The following is a 16,137-nucleotide window of genomic DNA, read 5'->3' as shown; positions in this document are numbered from 1 at the left end:
TCCAGACCACTGAGGGACCTGCCACACTAAGGCTCTCGAGCCACAGCCACACCAAAAATCACCGGGTGCGTGCCAGGAAAAGCAGACAACAGTAGGAATAATAAGTAAGCACGTGTTCTCTGAGAGAGAGTAATCTGTATCAGACAAAGCTGGAGACCACTTTTAACCATATCAGATGTAATTAAACCACTTCTGGCACTACAGGAAGCTATCTCCAAATGCATTTGGCAGAAAGTATCATTTTAGCTATTGGACCATTAAAAAAGAGAGTGAAAATAAGATCCCCCTTTGGGTCTAATCAACATTCATACACCAGCAGATGTTTTTGTACTCCTCTCAGATAAATACATAGGACTGTATCTTCTGGTTTCTTTATGGAACTCTTACTGCCCACCGCACAAAATGTCTAATTGATGTAGCATGTGACCACTTATTTGCAATATTAGAGCTATGAAAAATGTGCAACGCACAGCCTGTGAGTTCATGTTTATTGTAGGATACAAGATCACAAGGTGAGTCATTTCAGCCTGCAGGATCATCCACTGCATGTCATTCAGTTTCACTCTGCCAGATTCAGAGGGCTCCATTTTCTTGCTCTTTCAGGACCTAGCCAAAACTGGAACCGGATGAGGAGGATTTCAACCCAAGAATTATGGAGAGAAAGCTGGCTGGCACAAGCAAGCTAGAAACACAAGACATCAACAGCTTCCTCTATGTGACCCTTCAGAACTGTTGATCGTTCTGGGGTAGTGTTGCACTGCTCTTATCTTTACATGCAGCGAACTGGGAGCACACAGCATGCTTCTCTGGGCTGCCAGCCTCACAATGGTGACCACAGCAGTGAGCAGAGCGGTGACACTACATGTGCTTGCAAACCATGCTGCTCCCCAGGGAGCACATCTACCCTCCCTTGCTCCCACTTGCTGACAGAAGGACCTCTGCTTGAATCCGAAATCTACTTTAGAAAGACTTTTTATGGCAGTTCCTGGATGGGAGTACGGACCTGATATCCTGCTCAAATATTTATCTGCTTCATGATTATTAAAAGATTTAATTTAAGAAGAGGTGGAAGAAAATAAGCAAATACTGCCATTGACTTCCTGACAAATTTAACTCAACCCATGTTATGTCCAGGCACTCTCCTAGCAGCACACGCGCTATTCTCCCCAAAACCAATAGCAGCCATTTGACAGCACACTGGACAGAGCACTCAGATCAAATTTCCAGATACAGAGGACTCACACGATAAAGGGAAAGAACCAGAGAGACAAGCTGAATGAGTTTCCTTGAGTACTGAGTATCATTAGAATACAGAGGTAGGCATTTTGTGATGTAAAAAGAAAACAAATATCTTTCATTTCACAGAGTAAATAACTTGGGGAATTATTAATAGTGACTTAATAATTGTTAGTCATAGACCTATTCAAATGGAGTGAAAATAAAAAATAGAAACAATATCGTAGCCATTTTGATGAAAATTTAGCAGCAAGTCATCAAGTGCAAAGTGAAAAGCAAAACCATACAGAACACCATCTTTCTATTTACTATTTATTGCAATATTCAGTTGTATTTCGCATTGTTAATCCAAGTCCATAGTAAATGCAATATTGCAGAATTGGCTGTAAACTAAAACCCTTTGGGCTGAATTTTCATCCCAGTGCACACAGACTTACTCTGAGGACTCCTCACACTGTCAGTTGGGTATATTTACAATTCATTGTGCAATGCAGTGAAAACTTCTATGCCTCTGACGTATCTTGCATTTTTCTTCAGAATAAGCTTTTTCAGATGGAATGAGGTGTTCTTGACAAAGAACACATGAAAACTGCAACATGTTATATGCTGTTTGTCATTTTGACTAGGCAGCACAATAGCCATTCTCTTCCATTCTCTCTCCACCACATTTAAGTACTTTCAATTGAAACTTCATATTTTCAAAGAGACTTACGGTTAGGAAATAACGTGAGCAGAGGATCAGAGAGACCCTGAGCACTCTTGAAAATCCAGCCATAGACTCTTCAAGGCTCCCTGTGTAGTATTACATTCCATCCTTTGAAAGGCCTATACCAACCTAGTACTAAAATACAGATATTCTGCATGTATTCTTAAATCTTCTGTTTCAAAATCTTTATATTTTAATGGAATGCAACAATCAATGAACGGGCAGTCCAGCCACTGGATAGTCATTTCTAATGAACTCCTAGTTGCCTTACTATCTTCTTCATTCTTTGTTATGGCTTATACTCTTTGGTACCACTTCAATGAAATGATGGCTTTCAGAAATTATAATTTATTGTAAGTAAAATTGATTTTATAAGTAAAATTAATTTTCCAAGCCCTAAAATCTTTCCTTCCAAGTCTAGAGCTCACTGGATTCTTTTGCCAGAAGCCCTTGTAAGAAAATGCCAATTTATCAAATCCAACTCTTGTAAACTCAATGACCTCCAGAGTTTCAGGAGAAAATTTTGGGGGGTGAGGGGGACAGGCCCAGCCCACACCATCAAATAACCTGAAAATCCAGGCATTTGCATGAGGTATTAGAAATACCTTCCTAAGGAATGAAACACACAGAACAGCGCTGGAATACTTGAACATGGATATCCCTCCTTCCAGGCTATGCAAACATAATTTCACTTTTTTTTCCAATAGCATAATCTGGAAATCATTCTGACACAGGGTGCACAAGATTGGAAGACTTTTTTTCCTTCTAATACTACTCAGAACAACCTCTATCTTGCAAAAAGCCTCAAGCATATAGCGTTAAATAAAAAAGTAACAGAAAGTGCCTGAGTATCAGGAGGGAAGGAGGGAAGGAGGGAAGGAGGGAAGGAGGGAAGGAGGGAAGGAGGGAAGGAGGGAAGGAGGGAAGGAGGGAAGGAGGGAAGGAGGGAAGGAGGGAAGGAGGGAAGGAGGGAAGGAACCTCGCAATTCATTTAAATTTCTCCCGTGCTGTTTTTTCTTGATCTTTAAAATCTGTGAGTGATATTCAAGCCCTAAGGAAGTTATTAACAGTTTTTCAAGCAGTGTCAATACTGTCAGAATACTACACTATTTGACTATTTGAAATAGCTAACATTTAAAAGGCATCTTCCAGGATGCCTCAAACTTTCACGATCATGTCACGATCTTTTTGCAGTGGTATGATGGCCCAGTTTCTCTGGGTATCAATATAGTATTCTATAATTAATATATCTGGCATATCCAAGAAGAATTATCCTAGTATTCTGAAAAGCCAGAGCCTAGATTTAGTTGCTTACAGGTGGCTAATGCTCTTAACAGCCAAAAATTAACATTCTTAGTTTAGATCAGATAATGAATTTTAAATTAAAAGTTACACCTACCTTGTGTACCATGCTGCGATATATACCCAGCTATCTGTAAACAAGCTGACACATATACTGGAAACAATTTAACTATGGTAGTCCCTAGCTCCTCACAGACTGAAATGCACTGCTCCTCAAAAGAGTAAATCACTTCTGCATTTTAGATGTTGTACAGCTTTCAATATCTATGTTAGCTCATATACAGCTCACCCAAGTGTCTCTCTACTGCACTGCAGTATGCAGCATGGACGTACCACAGAGATCAAATAAAGAAGGAAAGAATTTAACCAATTCAACAGCAAGCAGAGCTACAGGGTTCTCTGTGTTTCCATCATTGCATAGATTTAAAAATATGCAGAGGTACCTGAGTTCTGCCTTAAGGACAGGCAGTAAACCAAAGCTAGTGTTATTCTAGGGCAAGCACAAAAACTTCCTCTAAAACCTTCTACTTACTTTTTAAATCTGCAGCAACAGCCAGTGAATTGATTTAAAATTCAGGAACCTAGAAAAATCAGTTATCAAGGTCTGACTAACTGGTGTGTAGAGACACCTTTAATGTTATTTAACATTGCTCTAAAGATGCAGCGTCCCAAAAGATGAATTATTTACCCATATAACTAACATAAAGTTTTAGGTAGGCATATAAGACTTCGTGCAATCCCTAGGTCTGCAGAAGATTATTTAATGGAAATTCACACTTCTGGCTTGAGTTTTGGGATTTATATCTGCCAAAAATAGTGGGATGCTTTCCAAGGTACAGTAACTATCTTAGTCTTTCAGTTGCCACTCAACCTGACCTAAACAGTCTAAGTCACTGTCCAGACAAGTTAACTATTCTTTAATTTCTACAATACACCCAGTTATTTCCTGAAATTTTCAGAAGAGAGAATTGCAACATGATGCAATGTTTGGGTTGTGGGGTGGTTTTGGGTTTGGTTTTTTTTTGTATGGTTTTTTGTTGTTGTTTTGTTTTGTTACTGCAGACAAGGGAAAATACTGCTGTAGAAGTATCGGTTAGCAACAACCTGCTCTGGAAAAAACAGAAACCAATTTTCCTTAGGCTTCTTGCTGTGGCACAGGTACCATTAATGGAAATACCTAGCCTTTACCCATTTTGTTTTCAAACTGATACCAAATTCAAAAGACAGACCTGTTTTGATCCCTTACCTAAACATGGATCAAATACTGACATATCTGTATTTCACTTGCAGATACAATTTCCAACTTAGTCATAATTTGAAGTTAATCAAGGAATTTCTTCATCTTGTAATTTCTCACCTGCAGCTAGTTAGAACTGTGATTACAATTAAAATTACCATTAAAAACGTCATGCTGTGGTTTCATTACCTGTGTCAAATGAGTTCTATTAATTACAAACTATGATTTTCACAGACTTGTGTTAACATGCATCTCAACAGGAACCACTGAAATCTGTAATTCAAGACTTAATTTTGGTAAACATCTGAGAACTCAAGCTAAAACTCAACTTCATGAAAGAATGACTTGGTTACTTGTATTGTCAGAGAGCAAGATAAGTATGTTGCTCACACATTCATATTAATGTATTATAGACCGCTTGCCATTATTTGCTCAGCTAGAACCTGAGCTCAGAGAAGGTCATGCAAGAAATCCAGTTCCTTTTTAAGTCAGTATAAAGGTTCTTGTGGTACCTCTTTGCGACCGCTTCCTGCGAGCAACCACACAACTACATGTAAGGCAGGGGGTGGTGTTAAGACTGCAGCATCCCTGCCTCCTGGTATAAGGACAGTAGTCTGACTGCACACAATCGGCATCCAAAATCTGCAAAGCTCTTGTACTGGCAGAAGCAGTTACTATCCTCTGCTGTATAAGGCCCTACTGCATTTCCCCAAAGGAAGTACTTTAAACTGGGTCACTTTTTCCCTTTAAGGATAAATAATAGATAAATCTGTAATCTCCCAATGTATTAGCAACCCAAAAATATGAAAGCTACTTCTGCTGTAATCACTGAAAGGGAAAGTAAAACTATATTTTAGCTTCTTATTAATGTAAAAGAAACAAATGCAAATACATCTAGTAAATAATTTAATTACAGAGCAAACAGAACATTTGAGGACCTTCCTAAATGTCACAAAGCTACACAGTAGCCAATCTGCAATACATCCACGGTTACTGAACACATCCAAAGCAAAAAAAAAGCTACGTTGCTATCAAGTAATAAATAAAACAAGCTGGTATAAGACAGCCATGTCAGAAAAAAAAAAAAAAGGTTTCATCTTTTATCACATGTATTCATTCTGTTCCAAAATAGTTACTCCAATCTTTCCACCTTCTCCCATAGTTACCTTCGCATGCTCTACACAGCCTTCTCTGGGAGCACACTGCCTTATCTACTTAAGTCACTATCCCCTTCCTTCCTATTTTCTTAAGAACAAGATAGCCAAAAGAAGCTGATGATCATATACGTCTGTAACAAAAATGAAAGTAACAAGAAGTATGACACCAATCACCCTGATCTTTTTGCTTATATTTTGTGCCCTTTTGTACCTATCTCCTAAACTGACAATTCTTCAGACTGATGACTGTCTTGTTGTATACCTGCATAGTATTGACATTATACAAACAAAAACAGAGCCCAGAGAGGTGCTATATTCTCAGCTGAGAGTCCTCAGAACTTGCTGGTATCATCCTGCCACTAAATCATGATAAAAGAGATTGCAAAACTGCAAAAGAACAGTTCTTCAGTTCACCACCAGCACCCCTTTGCATGACACAGACTACCACCGAGAAGGGCACCTCCTAATCCCAGTTACTAGCCTTCATACACTGCAGTAACAAAAGCTTCAGCAGTAAGTGAGATATAAAATAAAAACTGATTTTAACACCCAAGCTTAAAGCAATAATATTTGAATAATCTAGTGCAAATTCTGAAATTAGTTCTCGATAATCTGAAAAAAAAATCAGTTTAAAAAAAACTGCAAACGGTACGAACTACTTAAGTAATACAATGAGAAGTTGGGATGGATTTATTCAAAAGTTACAAACAATAAAATACAAACTAAAGAGCAAATATTTACAGAGAAGGGTACCTAATAGCTGGCAAGACAGAATCCTATTTTCATGAATAATCTCAAAGTGGGGAAGAGAGACAAAAGCAAAAAGAGGCAACAAGAGTAAGAAGTAGGGACAAATGGCAAAAAGAAATCTGTTCATAAAGAACAGAAAAGCATGAATTAGAAAATAAGTCATTAGTATGAGGGGAAGAGGAACAAGGAGGAAGTGTGAAAATAATCTAGCTCTCTAGAATGGCAATTTTTAATTACTAATAAAAAGTACCACCTTCCAGAAAAACTGCTGCTTGCCTGTCTAAATGGATGCTGCTTTAAGTCCAAAAACCCTCAGGTCTAAAAGTCAAAACCATCTGACTCAGGGAACTGCAAGAGAAGACATAACATTTCATATCCACTTCCCGGCTGTTATCCAAATCTGGCACAGCTAGCTTGTAAATGGCTGTCACTGCCAGAAACCTGCAAATGATCGTCGCTAGCAGAAAACCACTGGCCTATCAAGAAATGAGTTTTAGTGTCAGTCTGGATGTTGATACTGCAAAGGTGGTCGGCGTCACAATACTATGCGGTGGTGCAGCTGCTTATCTGTCATACGGCCAAAAGCGCTCCACTGCAAGAAGAGGCAAAGCGCCTTCAGTCCCTTACTTAAATCCACCTTTGGCACACTGCAAAGCACAGGACAACTAGGTTTCACTCTCAGCTCTGCTGCTGATCTCCCTTGAGCCTTGTCCCATTTCCATTTAAGCCATTCCCCCGCAACTTCCACAGGTCTCTATTTCCCTCGCTGGTAAAACTGAAGTGATGCTTTATTTTCCTTGCCTCTCTTTTCTGCCTGGTTGATTTAGGCTATCAGCTTCAGGGTAGTAATTGCCTCTGATGATGTGCTTGTACAGCTCCCTAACACTGATGCTGGGAAGAACAGGACTTTGATCTCTGCTGGAGTCTCTATGCACTACAGCAGTAACATCCTGTATAGGAGCACAGACCCCAACTAAGGGAGACCTCTAACTTAAACGTTTTAAAAGCACATGACTAGACCAATTTTATACATTGCAATAACCTGATACAAGACAGCCTAATTTAGAGCAAAGGAGATATATGCTCTTTGTACCCTTTTCTTTAGAAAAAGCGGCGCGCTCATAAATTATCAATGCCATTCCCCACAGCAGGCAGCTGAGAGCGAGCTTGCCTGCATTGCGATGCTCTCAGTCACAAACTGCACCTTGCAGCACGGCAAGTACTCTACCTGCGCTGCTGCCTTTAGAATGTTGAGGCTTAAAGGTATATATTATCCCAATACCTCAAATAAATGCATAGACAAATGTGTGGGACACCCTTGGTCTTCAAGCCTCTTCTTGTTCCAGGACTTGTTTACACATCACACTTTCAGAAATCTTCTTAGCTGCTCTAATTGCCATGATTCATGAATTTACAACACAGCTGTGCTCCACAATTTTCATCCAACTGTAATCCTTCACTTTGCAAATAAATAACTAGTGACTCCTTATAGCTGCAATATCTAAGCACAACCTTAAAACTTCAGAGCAAATTCATAAAAACTACAAAAAATTGAGCATAATAAAAAGTGCAACAAATAAAGTAATGTATATTATTGCCATCATCATGTACATATCAAGACGTATTATGCCACTCTAAATGCACACTGTGTATTCTGCTTTAGACAGCGCCCTCCGCACAGAGCGCCAGACCCCCGTGGCAGAGTTCATGGGCTCCCCTTGGGCTGCGGCAGGTTTATCCGCACACACCAAGCCTCAGTAGAATTGCACAGACCCTTTGCAGAGAACTCTAGGGACTTGGGGCAAATTTATTCCTATGTGGACTGCACTCTTCAGCTGACAATCTTTATATATTTCTCGTTAAATAGGTTAGATGGCTTTGTAAATGCTGCTTCTTAAGTTATAGTATTAAGATTTATTGTTAAAAAAGTGAAAAATCTAAGAACAAACTATAATAATATGGACTGAGACCTTACTGTGACAAGTACATTGATACTTTTATCTTAGCTAGCAACAGTTTCATTTAACTATAGTTACGTAGTACAAGGAATGTGCTTACTTATTCAAGACACACCAATACAAAAAAAAAGGAATACATTAATTTCAGAAATTCTATAAATAAGAAATGAGTTCAGGAAAGAGATATGAAACTGAAACATATTTTTGAACAAAAAAACCCTGAACTCCTATGAATCTGTAATGATTCCCAGATACTTCTGCTTTGTATTTTCTACTGGAAACTGCTAAAGGATACCAAAGGAAAACACTACTGTGCTTGAGACCATAATTCCTAAAGAAGCTACATCTTACTCTTAACTGCCATCAGGAGCCACCTTTGGGGCTGGGAGCAGCTACATGAACTGCAACTCATTTTTTATTCCTTGAGTCTAAACTATTTTGATCCTTTATAATAAAGGACAGAAGCATTGTTAAAAATGCATTCAGTTTAAAAAATAATTCCTATCTTGTTGTACCTGGTATGTAGCTTCATATGAGTAAGTGCTTAACAGTATACTTGAATTTCTATCTACAAAATAGTTTCATGAAAATATTTACTTTAGAAAATAATCTCTCCATTGTATTTTATAACATTAGCAAACTCAGATCTCTTAATCCTATGACTATTAGTGTTTCAAAGGCATAATACACAAGAGAAGACGACAAGACATTAAGGGCAAGATGCCGAAATGGCATACTCACAAATAGTACGCATCTTTTATCCAGCTCAGCATGAACAAGCTAGCACTGACACTGAAAGTATTGCCTACTATTTTTTGTTAACTCACCTAAAGTGTTCTCAGCATCTTAAAAGTGGAAGCATAATCTGTTTTGTGAGTTTTGGACATGCAGGTGGATTGCTTAATGTGTTGTACACGACACACGCAGAACAGATTCCCTCTGGCTCATTTCACTTGTAAAGGAAAGTATGACATTTTACTAAAGAAAAAAACCACTTTTCTGCTTGAATTAATTCAGGTACCTAGCTGCAAATACGTTTGATTGCTAGGAGAACAATGCAGGTTTAGGAGACATGCTACCATTTTGAAGTCCGTGCCAAAGTTGAAACAGCTTCGCCAAGCTCAGAGAAGGGCTTGCAGCATTTTTGAGCACACTGTACATGGGTGCTGCTCAGGCTATGTCCCATACATCTTTACAGACCTCAGCATGCTCAACAACCTGTGCTCCGACCCCCACACTCACAGCGGTGGCATTGTTGACTGTCACATGCCACCCAGGCCATGAAGAAGGTGGGGAACAGGCCTCCAGGCTTTGAGAGTCAGCAACCGTTGAACTCACTACAGTAAACAGGAATCTGAAGCAACAGAGCAGATAAGTGTGGGGCATTTTGCTCCCAGAGAGAAGATGAATGACCCTACCACAGGGTGCACATCAGGCCTCTTCCTCTTCCGTGTATTTCACTCCTACAAAATGGTACTTTGACCTAATTTACTAATAAAGTGTTTTCATATGTAATCTCAGTCACATATGTATTCAGAAACTATTGTTTCTGGGGTAAGTACGCTTAGGGGATCCTGGAGGATGGATTAAACGAGTAAGTTCAATGAGATTTGCAACTCAGGAGTTAGCTCTGCAGGCTGAAAAATAAGTCAACTTCTTGAGAACTCTATGTTAGAAGCCTAAACAAAGACACGTCAGAGCATAAGCATGGTTTGCTTGCCTTTTCATTTGGGGCAGTCCTCACAGTTTCTGACGATAAACGTATAGTTAACATTGGAGAATAACGTTATACTAGAAAAGACATGAGTGTCATCAGATCTGTGTTTCTCTGAGGATCTACCACTTTGTCCCCCTTTGCTTCTCTGAACTGCACTGAGCAGAAAGAGACGTTTAACTTCCTTCTTCAAGGCCACCACTACAAAACCCCTTACCAAACTTCTGGCACTGGCCTCTGCAGAGGCAGACAGTGAGAGAACGGACAACCAGCTACTCTGCTGCTGGGAAGAGCCATGAACAGCTCTTCTTCTAGTATTTGTGCCTTCTCTATATGGCATCACATTGCATCAGAATGCATCAGCTAGTCATTTTTGAAGACTTATTGACTTATTCCCTATGTCTTTTAAAAACACATGGTCTGAAAGAGCTATTGGAGAGAGTATAGCGATATTGTCAGATTCATCACAACCAGTTTTCTCTCCTTCTGATTCTTCTATTGATTAGAACTATTACACACATGGATTAAACCAGCAGACTTCCACTTGTGCAACCATCGTTTTGTTTTTAATCTGTATTACAGAATAATACTTATTTTTGTTGCACTCATTGTGGCATACAGTTGCTACAAATATTGTTATTTAGAATGGGACAAACTACAAGTGACCTGATTAAACAGCTGTCTTTGTTTTAAAATGCACTCTGTAAACATTTTTAATTTCATTATTCTCTAAAAAAAGAGTTTACATTACTCTGTCTACCTTGATTTATTTACAACCAAATGAATGAAACAAACATGCTTTGCTGTCTTGTCCAGAACACCTTTTTAAAACACCCGTGATTTCCTTCTGCAGTAATTCAGACTGAACAGGAGACTTCGATGAAAACTGAAAATAACCCGTAACGTTAACGTCACTCCCTACAGCAGATTCAGCAATGGCTTTCCTGCCGTGGCGAGCACAGCCCATCCCGCCGGAGCTAAGCCCCCTCTGGCTCGCGCTCCCCTCGTACCGGCAAGTCAGGAACAAACTATTCTCTTATTCCAGCAGCAAACGCTCCCGCTCCAAAACCGGGCGCTCGCGGCAGGCACGGGAAGGGCTCCGCCGCGCCGACCCCAGCACAGCAAGGCGGAGGAGGGCGGAGCGGCGCCGTCCGGGGGGGGGGCGGGCTCCGCGGGGCTGAGCGGGGCCCCGCGGGTCTCCGCGCCTCCCGGGGCCGGGGCCGGGTCCCGCCGCCCACTGGCGCAGGGGGCTCTCGGGCAGCAGCGGCCGCGCGGCGGCTCCCGTAGCTTATGGCAACGGCGGAGCCAATGGCAGCCGCCCGCCGGGCGCTGCCATGGCGATCCCGCTCCTCGCCATGGCGGCACCACCGGCCGCTCCGCTCCGTGCCCGCCCGCCGCCCCGCGGCAGGGGCAGTAAGCGCCCCGCCAGCGCCCGGCGGGGCCGCGGTCCCCACGACCGAGGGACGACGGCCGCCACCGACGGCGCAGCGCTCTGCCCGCTGCCGCCCGGCCCGCCGCGGGGCTGTGGCGGAGGCAGGGCGGAAAGCTCCCCCGCTCCGGAGTGAGCGCGGCTCTCCCAGCCGCGCCCCCTCCCCGCCCGCTGCGGGCCTGACAGCTGTCGCCAGGGTCCAGCCCCTGAACTTCGCGGAGCGGGACTGGACCGAAGTTGGGAGGCGGGACCGGGGCCCCGCTCCGAGAGCGCCCACCAGCCCGCAGGCACGGGACCTGCCGCCTCCCTGCCGCGCCCCGGGCAGGCTCCGGCCGCCGCGGCCCCGCCGCCGAGACAGGGGTTCCGGCGGCGGCGACTCCCCGAGCCCGCCGCGGGACAGCGGCTCCAGCCCAGGTGCAGCCCCCGTCCCTCCGGCCGCCCTCCGCGCCCGCACCGCCGCCGGGCACCCCCGCCCCTACCTATAAGGGATCCAGTCCGCCTGGTGCCTTGAAGTCATCTCTCCCCGGCGACGCTGCCCAGAGCCGAGGAGGGGGACGCGGCCGCTTCTGCCCGAGTCGGAACCCGCCACAGCGCGGGCAGCATCCTCCGTCCGGGGCGGGGGCGGACGTCGCGCCGGTTATCCCGGCAGCGGCCGCAGAAACATCCCCCCGGGGAGGGCTCCCAGTGGCGGGCCGGGCTGCATGGGGAGGGGGGCGGCCGGGGGCAGCGGGAGGCGGCTCCCAGCCCTTCCTCCCTACCCGGAGCGGCGGCTGAATCGGGCACCGGCGCGGGGGAGGGGGGCGCGGGAGGGGGCGGAGGAAGGGCCAGCGGCGGGCAGGGAAAGGCAGGGCAGCAGCACCGCGTCCCCGCTGCCGCTACCCGCCCGCCCCCCCGCTGCCGCCGCTGCTGCCGCGCTGAGGCATCGCCCGGGCGAGGCGTGCCGGGCCGAGCCGCCCTCCGTGGCGGGCCCGCCCCTGCCCCGTCAGTCGCGCCGCCACTGGGCATGTGCGCGGCGCCGCGGCCGGCGGGGGCCGGGCACGGTTCGGCGTGCCTCGCGCCGCCCCCGCGGAGGGCAACGGCCGGGCCCTGAGGTGCGTAACGGCCGCCCTCACGGCGGGTGGCGATCGGGCCCCGAGGTGGGTAACGGCCGGGCAGCCCTGGCAGCCGGCTGAGGCGGGGGAGAGGCGCGAGGAGAGCTCAGCCTGCACTTAGGCTTGTCTCATTCCAGCCCTGCGGGCAAAATACATAAATTTCAGCAACTCGACCCAAAATGGCCGAGGAGCCACGGCCTAGAGGCTGTCGGTAAAACCTTAATGCGGCCTTTAAGGGAAAATTCATGTTTTCTATTCACCGACACCGATCTGGCGCCTTGTGGTGACACGGAGCAGCTGGGACACGGTGGCTGCAGCCCCCTCTGCCAGGCCTGGAGCGGCTGCGAGCACCAGCAGCTCTCCCAGGGAAACCATGGCGGAAGGCTAAAGCTGGCTTGGAGCAGAGCAAAGTCACGGCTCCCTGAAGAGCCCAGCTTCACCAGTGTAGCAGAATGCCACCATCCACTCATCCCAGAAAAACCAGCTCTGTTTCAGTTCTGCTCCAGCTGTACAGCCGCAGCAGAAGTTACACCCGTTTACACAGTTGACCATGTAAATCCCTCCTCCTTCCCTTAGTCTGTGTGAGACTATATGCTTACAGAAACAGTTCCTGACTTAGTGGAGAAAACATGATCTGAAAGAAGGAATCGGTGAAAGATGGGGTTGATGAAAAATTTGCTTTGAATACTGGCAATCTGGCCTTCAGTATTTCAGAAGTTTTGATGTAGGTAACAACTGTACAGGGTATGGAATAAAGGTTTAAAGAAAAGACTCTTAGGAGTTAGCTGAAGTCACCTTTTTGCACAGAACAGGCGTTGTGGAATAAACCATCAAAGAGTTAAGTGTGGCACCCACTGTACCATGGAAAGGCTGAGACAGAGAGGGACACCTAAGTGACAAAGACATAAAGCTCTGAGCTGCTAAGCCATCTCCAAGTTGCAGTGTTGGTGGTCTTGATGGTGTGAACTCATGGAAGAAGGGTACGGTACAGATTATCCCATTGCAAAGTATTGCAGAAATGGAAGGAAGGGTGGATGATTAAGACTGTGGAAAGGTGTGTACCTGAGCAGAGAGTGAAAAAATTTCACCTGAAAAAATGGACAGGGTTTAAAAGTAAGTGTCTAGATATAGTAGGGCAGAACAGCAGAAAAAGACCTTTCATTCTCCTGGTTTTATAGCATGGAGGACAAGGAAACAGTATTATAATATGGCAAATCAGAGTTCACTACCAAAGAATATGGCTGGGGCCAGGAAGAAAGCAAGAGTCAACAGAAGATGGCAAGCTTAACAGATAAGAGAAATGTTACCATATTGTTTACTGTCATGAACACTTGAGACGCTATTTTGCTTTAAAGCCAGAAACTGGAACTTAAAAGATTTTCAAGAAGTCGAAATGAGATCTATCTTTAAGGAAGAATTATCTCACATTCATGTGGATAAGATAATTTGCTGCTTCCTTGACCAGCATCAGGCACTGAACTTGACGGACCTCCATTCCAGTTGGGCACAAACTGGAACTGTAAACCAATTGGCTTCACCACCACCTGGCAGTGTCATTAGTGTGAGGAGGCAGCTGCAGGAGGGAGATCCCATCTCCCAGTACTAAGCTGCATGCTTTTTAAGCATGCCTATTTACTGAGGCTTCTATAGAAAAGAAGAAAGGAAAGATGAAAACTAGAAGAGTTTCATGTCTTCAGAGTCAAAAGCTCTCAAGACTGATGATCAGAATATCTATTTTCAAAAAGCTGTAAGTGTAAAGTCTGATAGGTGAGCTAATGCACACACATCAAAAAGATGCCTCTGAACCTTTAGTGGTATGAAATATGGAAGTGCTTTACTGACATTTAAACAGCCCAAGATGATGTTTGCATTAACAAATACAAAGCATTGGGGGTTACTAGGTGTTCAAAATGGGAGACTCTCAGGGTGTCCTGGAAGATGGGGGTGTGTAGAGCATAATGTCCATCTAGGGAGGGCTGACACAGAGGAGAAGAAAGATCAGGAAAATGGTATAGGGCGAGGGGAAAAACATTTCCTTGATGTTTTATCTGCTTTTGTAGGGTTTACTAATGCCCCAACCTAGTCCTCATCCTCCCGCACCGGTGTTCTCCCTCATCCCTTTACTGTCTTAGGTCACTTGCTTGTATAATGCCTCACTTTCTGGCTTCAGTTCTTTCTCCCTAGCAATGCTCTGCCCCCATTTCTGAAACAGGTGAGATGAGCAGAAAGGTGAATACCAGCCCTCCACAGCTGGCAGCGTTAAGGGCAGGGTTACTGCACATGTCTAACTCTGAGCAAGGTCCCAACTCACCAGTCTCCTATGGCTGTCACTCTGCTTTGTCTACATGGCACACAGAGCTAATTCTGAATGACAGGGCAAGAGTTAAAGAGAAATTCTTGCCAGGAGGATGACCAAGGTGTTCATTTTGCTGTGTAACAAGACTCAAGATTGCCCTTGAGGTGCAGATCTGTTCACTGACATTTCTAATAATTTTCAGCAGCTCAGAGAAGACCTGGCTTTTGCAGATGCCAGTTTCCCCAAGTACTACTACAACAAAAACTAGGAAAAAAATACCAGCATGTAACAAATAACCCTTACATGCAGTGATGATTTCTAGGTGCTATCTGTAAAGGGAATTGCACTTCTCAAAAGGCATGCTTAATTAGTTTCAGATATCTACCTGATGGGTAAGGTAGTATGTTAGAAAAACAGTGCTTTAAAGGTTCAGGGGCTGATACCTGAAAGAGATGGAAAGCAGCAACATAGAAGCAAAGCTAGCTCCTCCGCTGCCAAACGTGTCTCACTGAGTGCTGTCTTCCTCTGTGTACAGTGTGCTACCTTTCCAATTATTCCTACTTTGTCCTCTATGTAAAGTAAGTGTCCTCCTAATACATTTTTTGATTGAGAGGATGAATAATACAATACAACTATATCTAACAGTTGAAAACACCTGCATTTGCAATTGGAAGCCTTCTGGCGATCTGGGTAGGAACCAAGACATCAAAGCAGGAGTCGTCTGTTGAAAGGGAGTTGGGAGAACCTAAGCAAGCAGTAAAATAAGAAACGGATATAAGATCTTTCCTAAATGTACAGGTTAATAACTTTAAAAAGTCTTATTTTTGCCATGATGGGGGGAATTAAGTTTTTAACATTTAGCCCATTAAAAAAGTATCAAGTAGTAAATGTATACACTGATTTGAAAAAGTGCAGAAAGTATCTTTTATAGAGATTTTTATCTATCTGTATTCCTATTGTTCCTCTTTCTAGAGCTACTGTTGCTCCTGCGCTAGTGAGCATGGCACTGTTCAGAGTTTGTGTGCCACAGATAGAAAGGTCTGTACGTTGTGTGGCTTAGGTGGTTTCCTACACCTCATAGGTGCTGTAGTAGACTCAGGATATGTATTGAATTAAATTCCTGTCTCATTTGCCTTTCTGGTTGATGTGAAAGAATGTTGGTTTTAGAAAAAGGAAAAGTATAGTGATGAACACTACAGATTTTCTTATTTGAGGACCCATCCTGGTATTACACTGTGGTGTAACACATGTCCTAACTCAC

At 44.1% G+C, this 16,137-nt stretch overlaps 1 protein-coding gene across 6 annotated transcripts in view; it reads right to left on the bottom strand.

The window, feature by feature from the left end:
* TUB (TUB bipartite transcription factor) overlaps positions 1 to 12,436 on the bottom strand; it is an 85,496-nt gene extending 73,060 nt beyond the window's left edge. Inside the window, exon 1 of one of the 6 annotated variants that reach the window (XM_075094740.1) lies at positions 11,969 to 12,436. In XM_075094740.1, coding sequence (XP_074950841.1) covers positions 11,969 to 12,006 — 38 coding nt within the window. In that variant the 5' untranslated portion in view covers positions 12,007 to 12,436. Of the gene's footprint in view, positions 1 to 11,070; positions 11,630 to 11,968 lie in introns of those variants that run through there. The other 5 variants (XM_075094739.1, XM_075094738.1, XM_075094743.1 and 2 more) reach the window with 5 other exon arrangements.
* Positions 12,437 to 16,137: the final 3,701 nt, after the last annotated feature.

This window comes from Phalacrocorax aristotelis, chromosome 5 (genome assembly GCF_949628215.1).
Source record: "Phalacrocorax aristotelis chromosome 5, bGulAri2.1, whole genome shotgun sequence".
Classification (NCBI taxonomy): Eukaryota; Metazoa; Chordata; class Aves; order Suliformes; family Phalacrocoracidae; genus Phalacrocorax; species Phalacrocorax aristotelis.
This window is presented reverse-complemented; position numbering and strand designations above follow the sequence as displayed.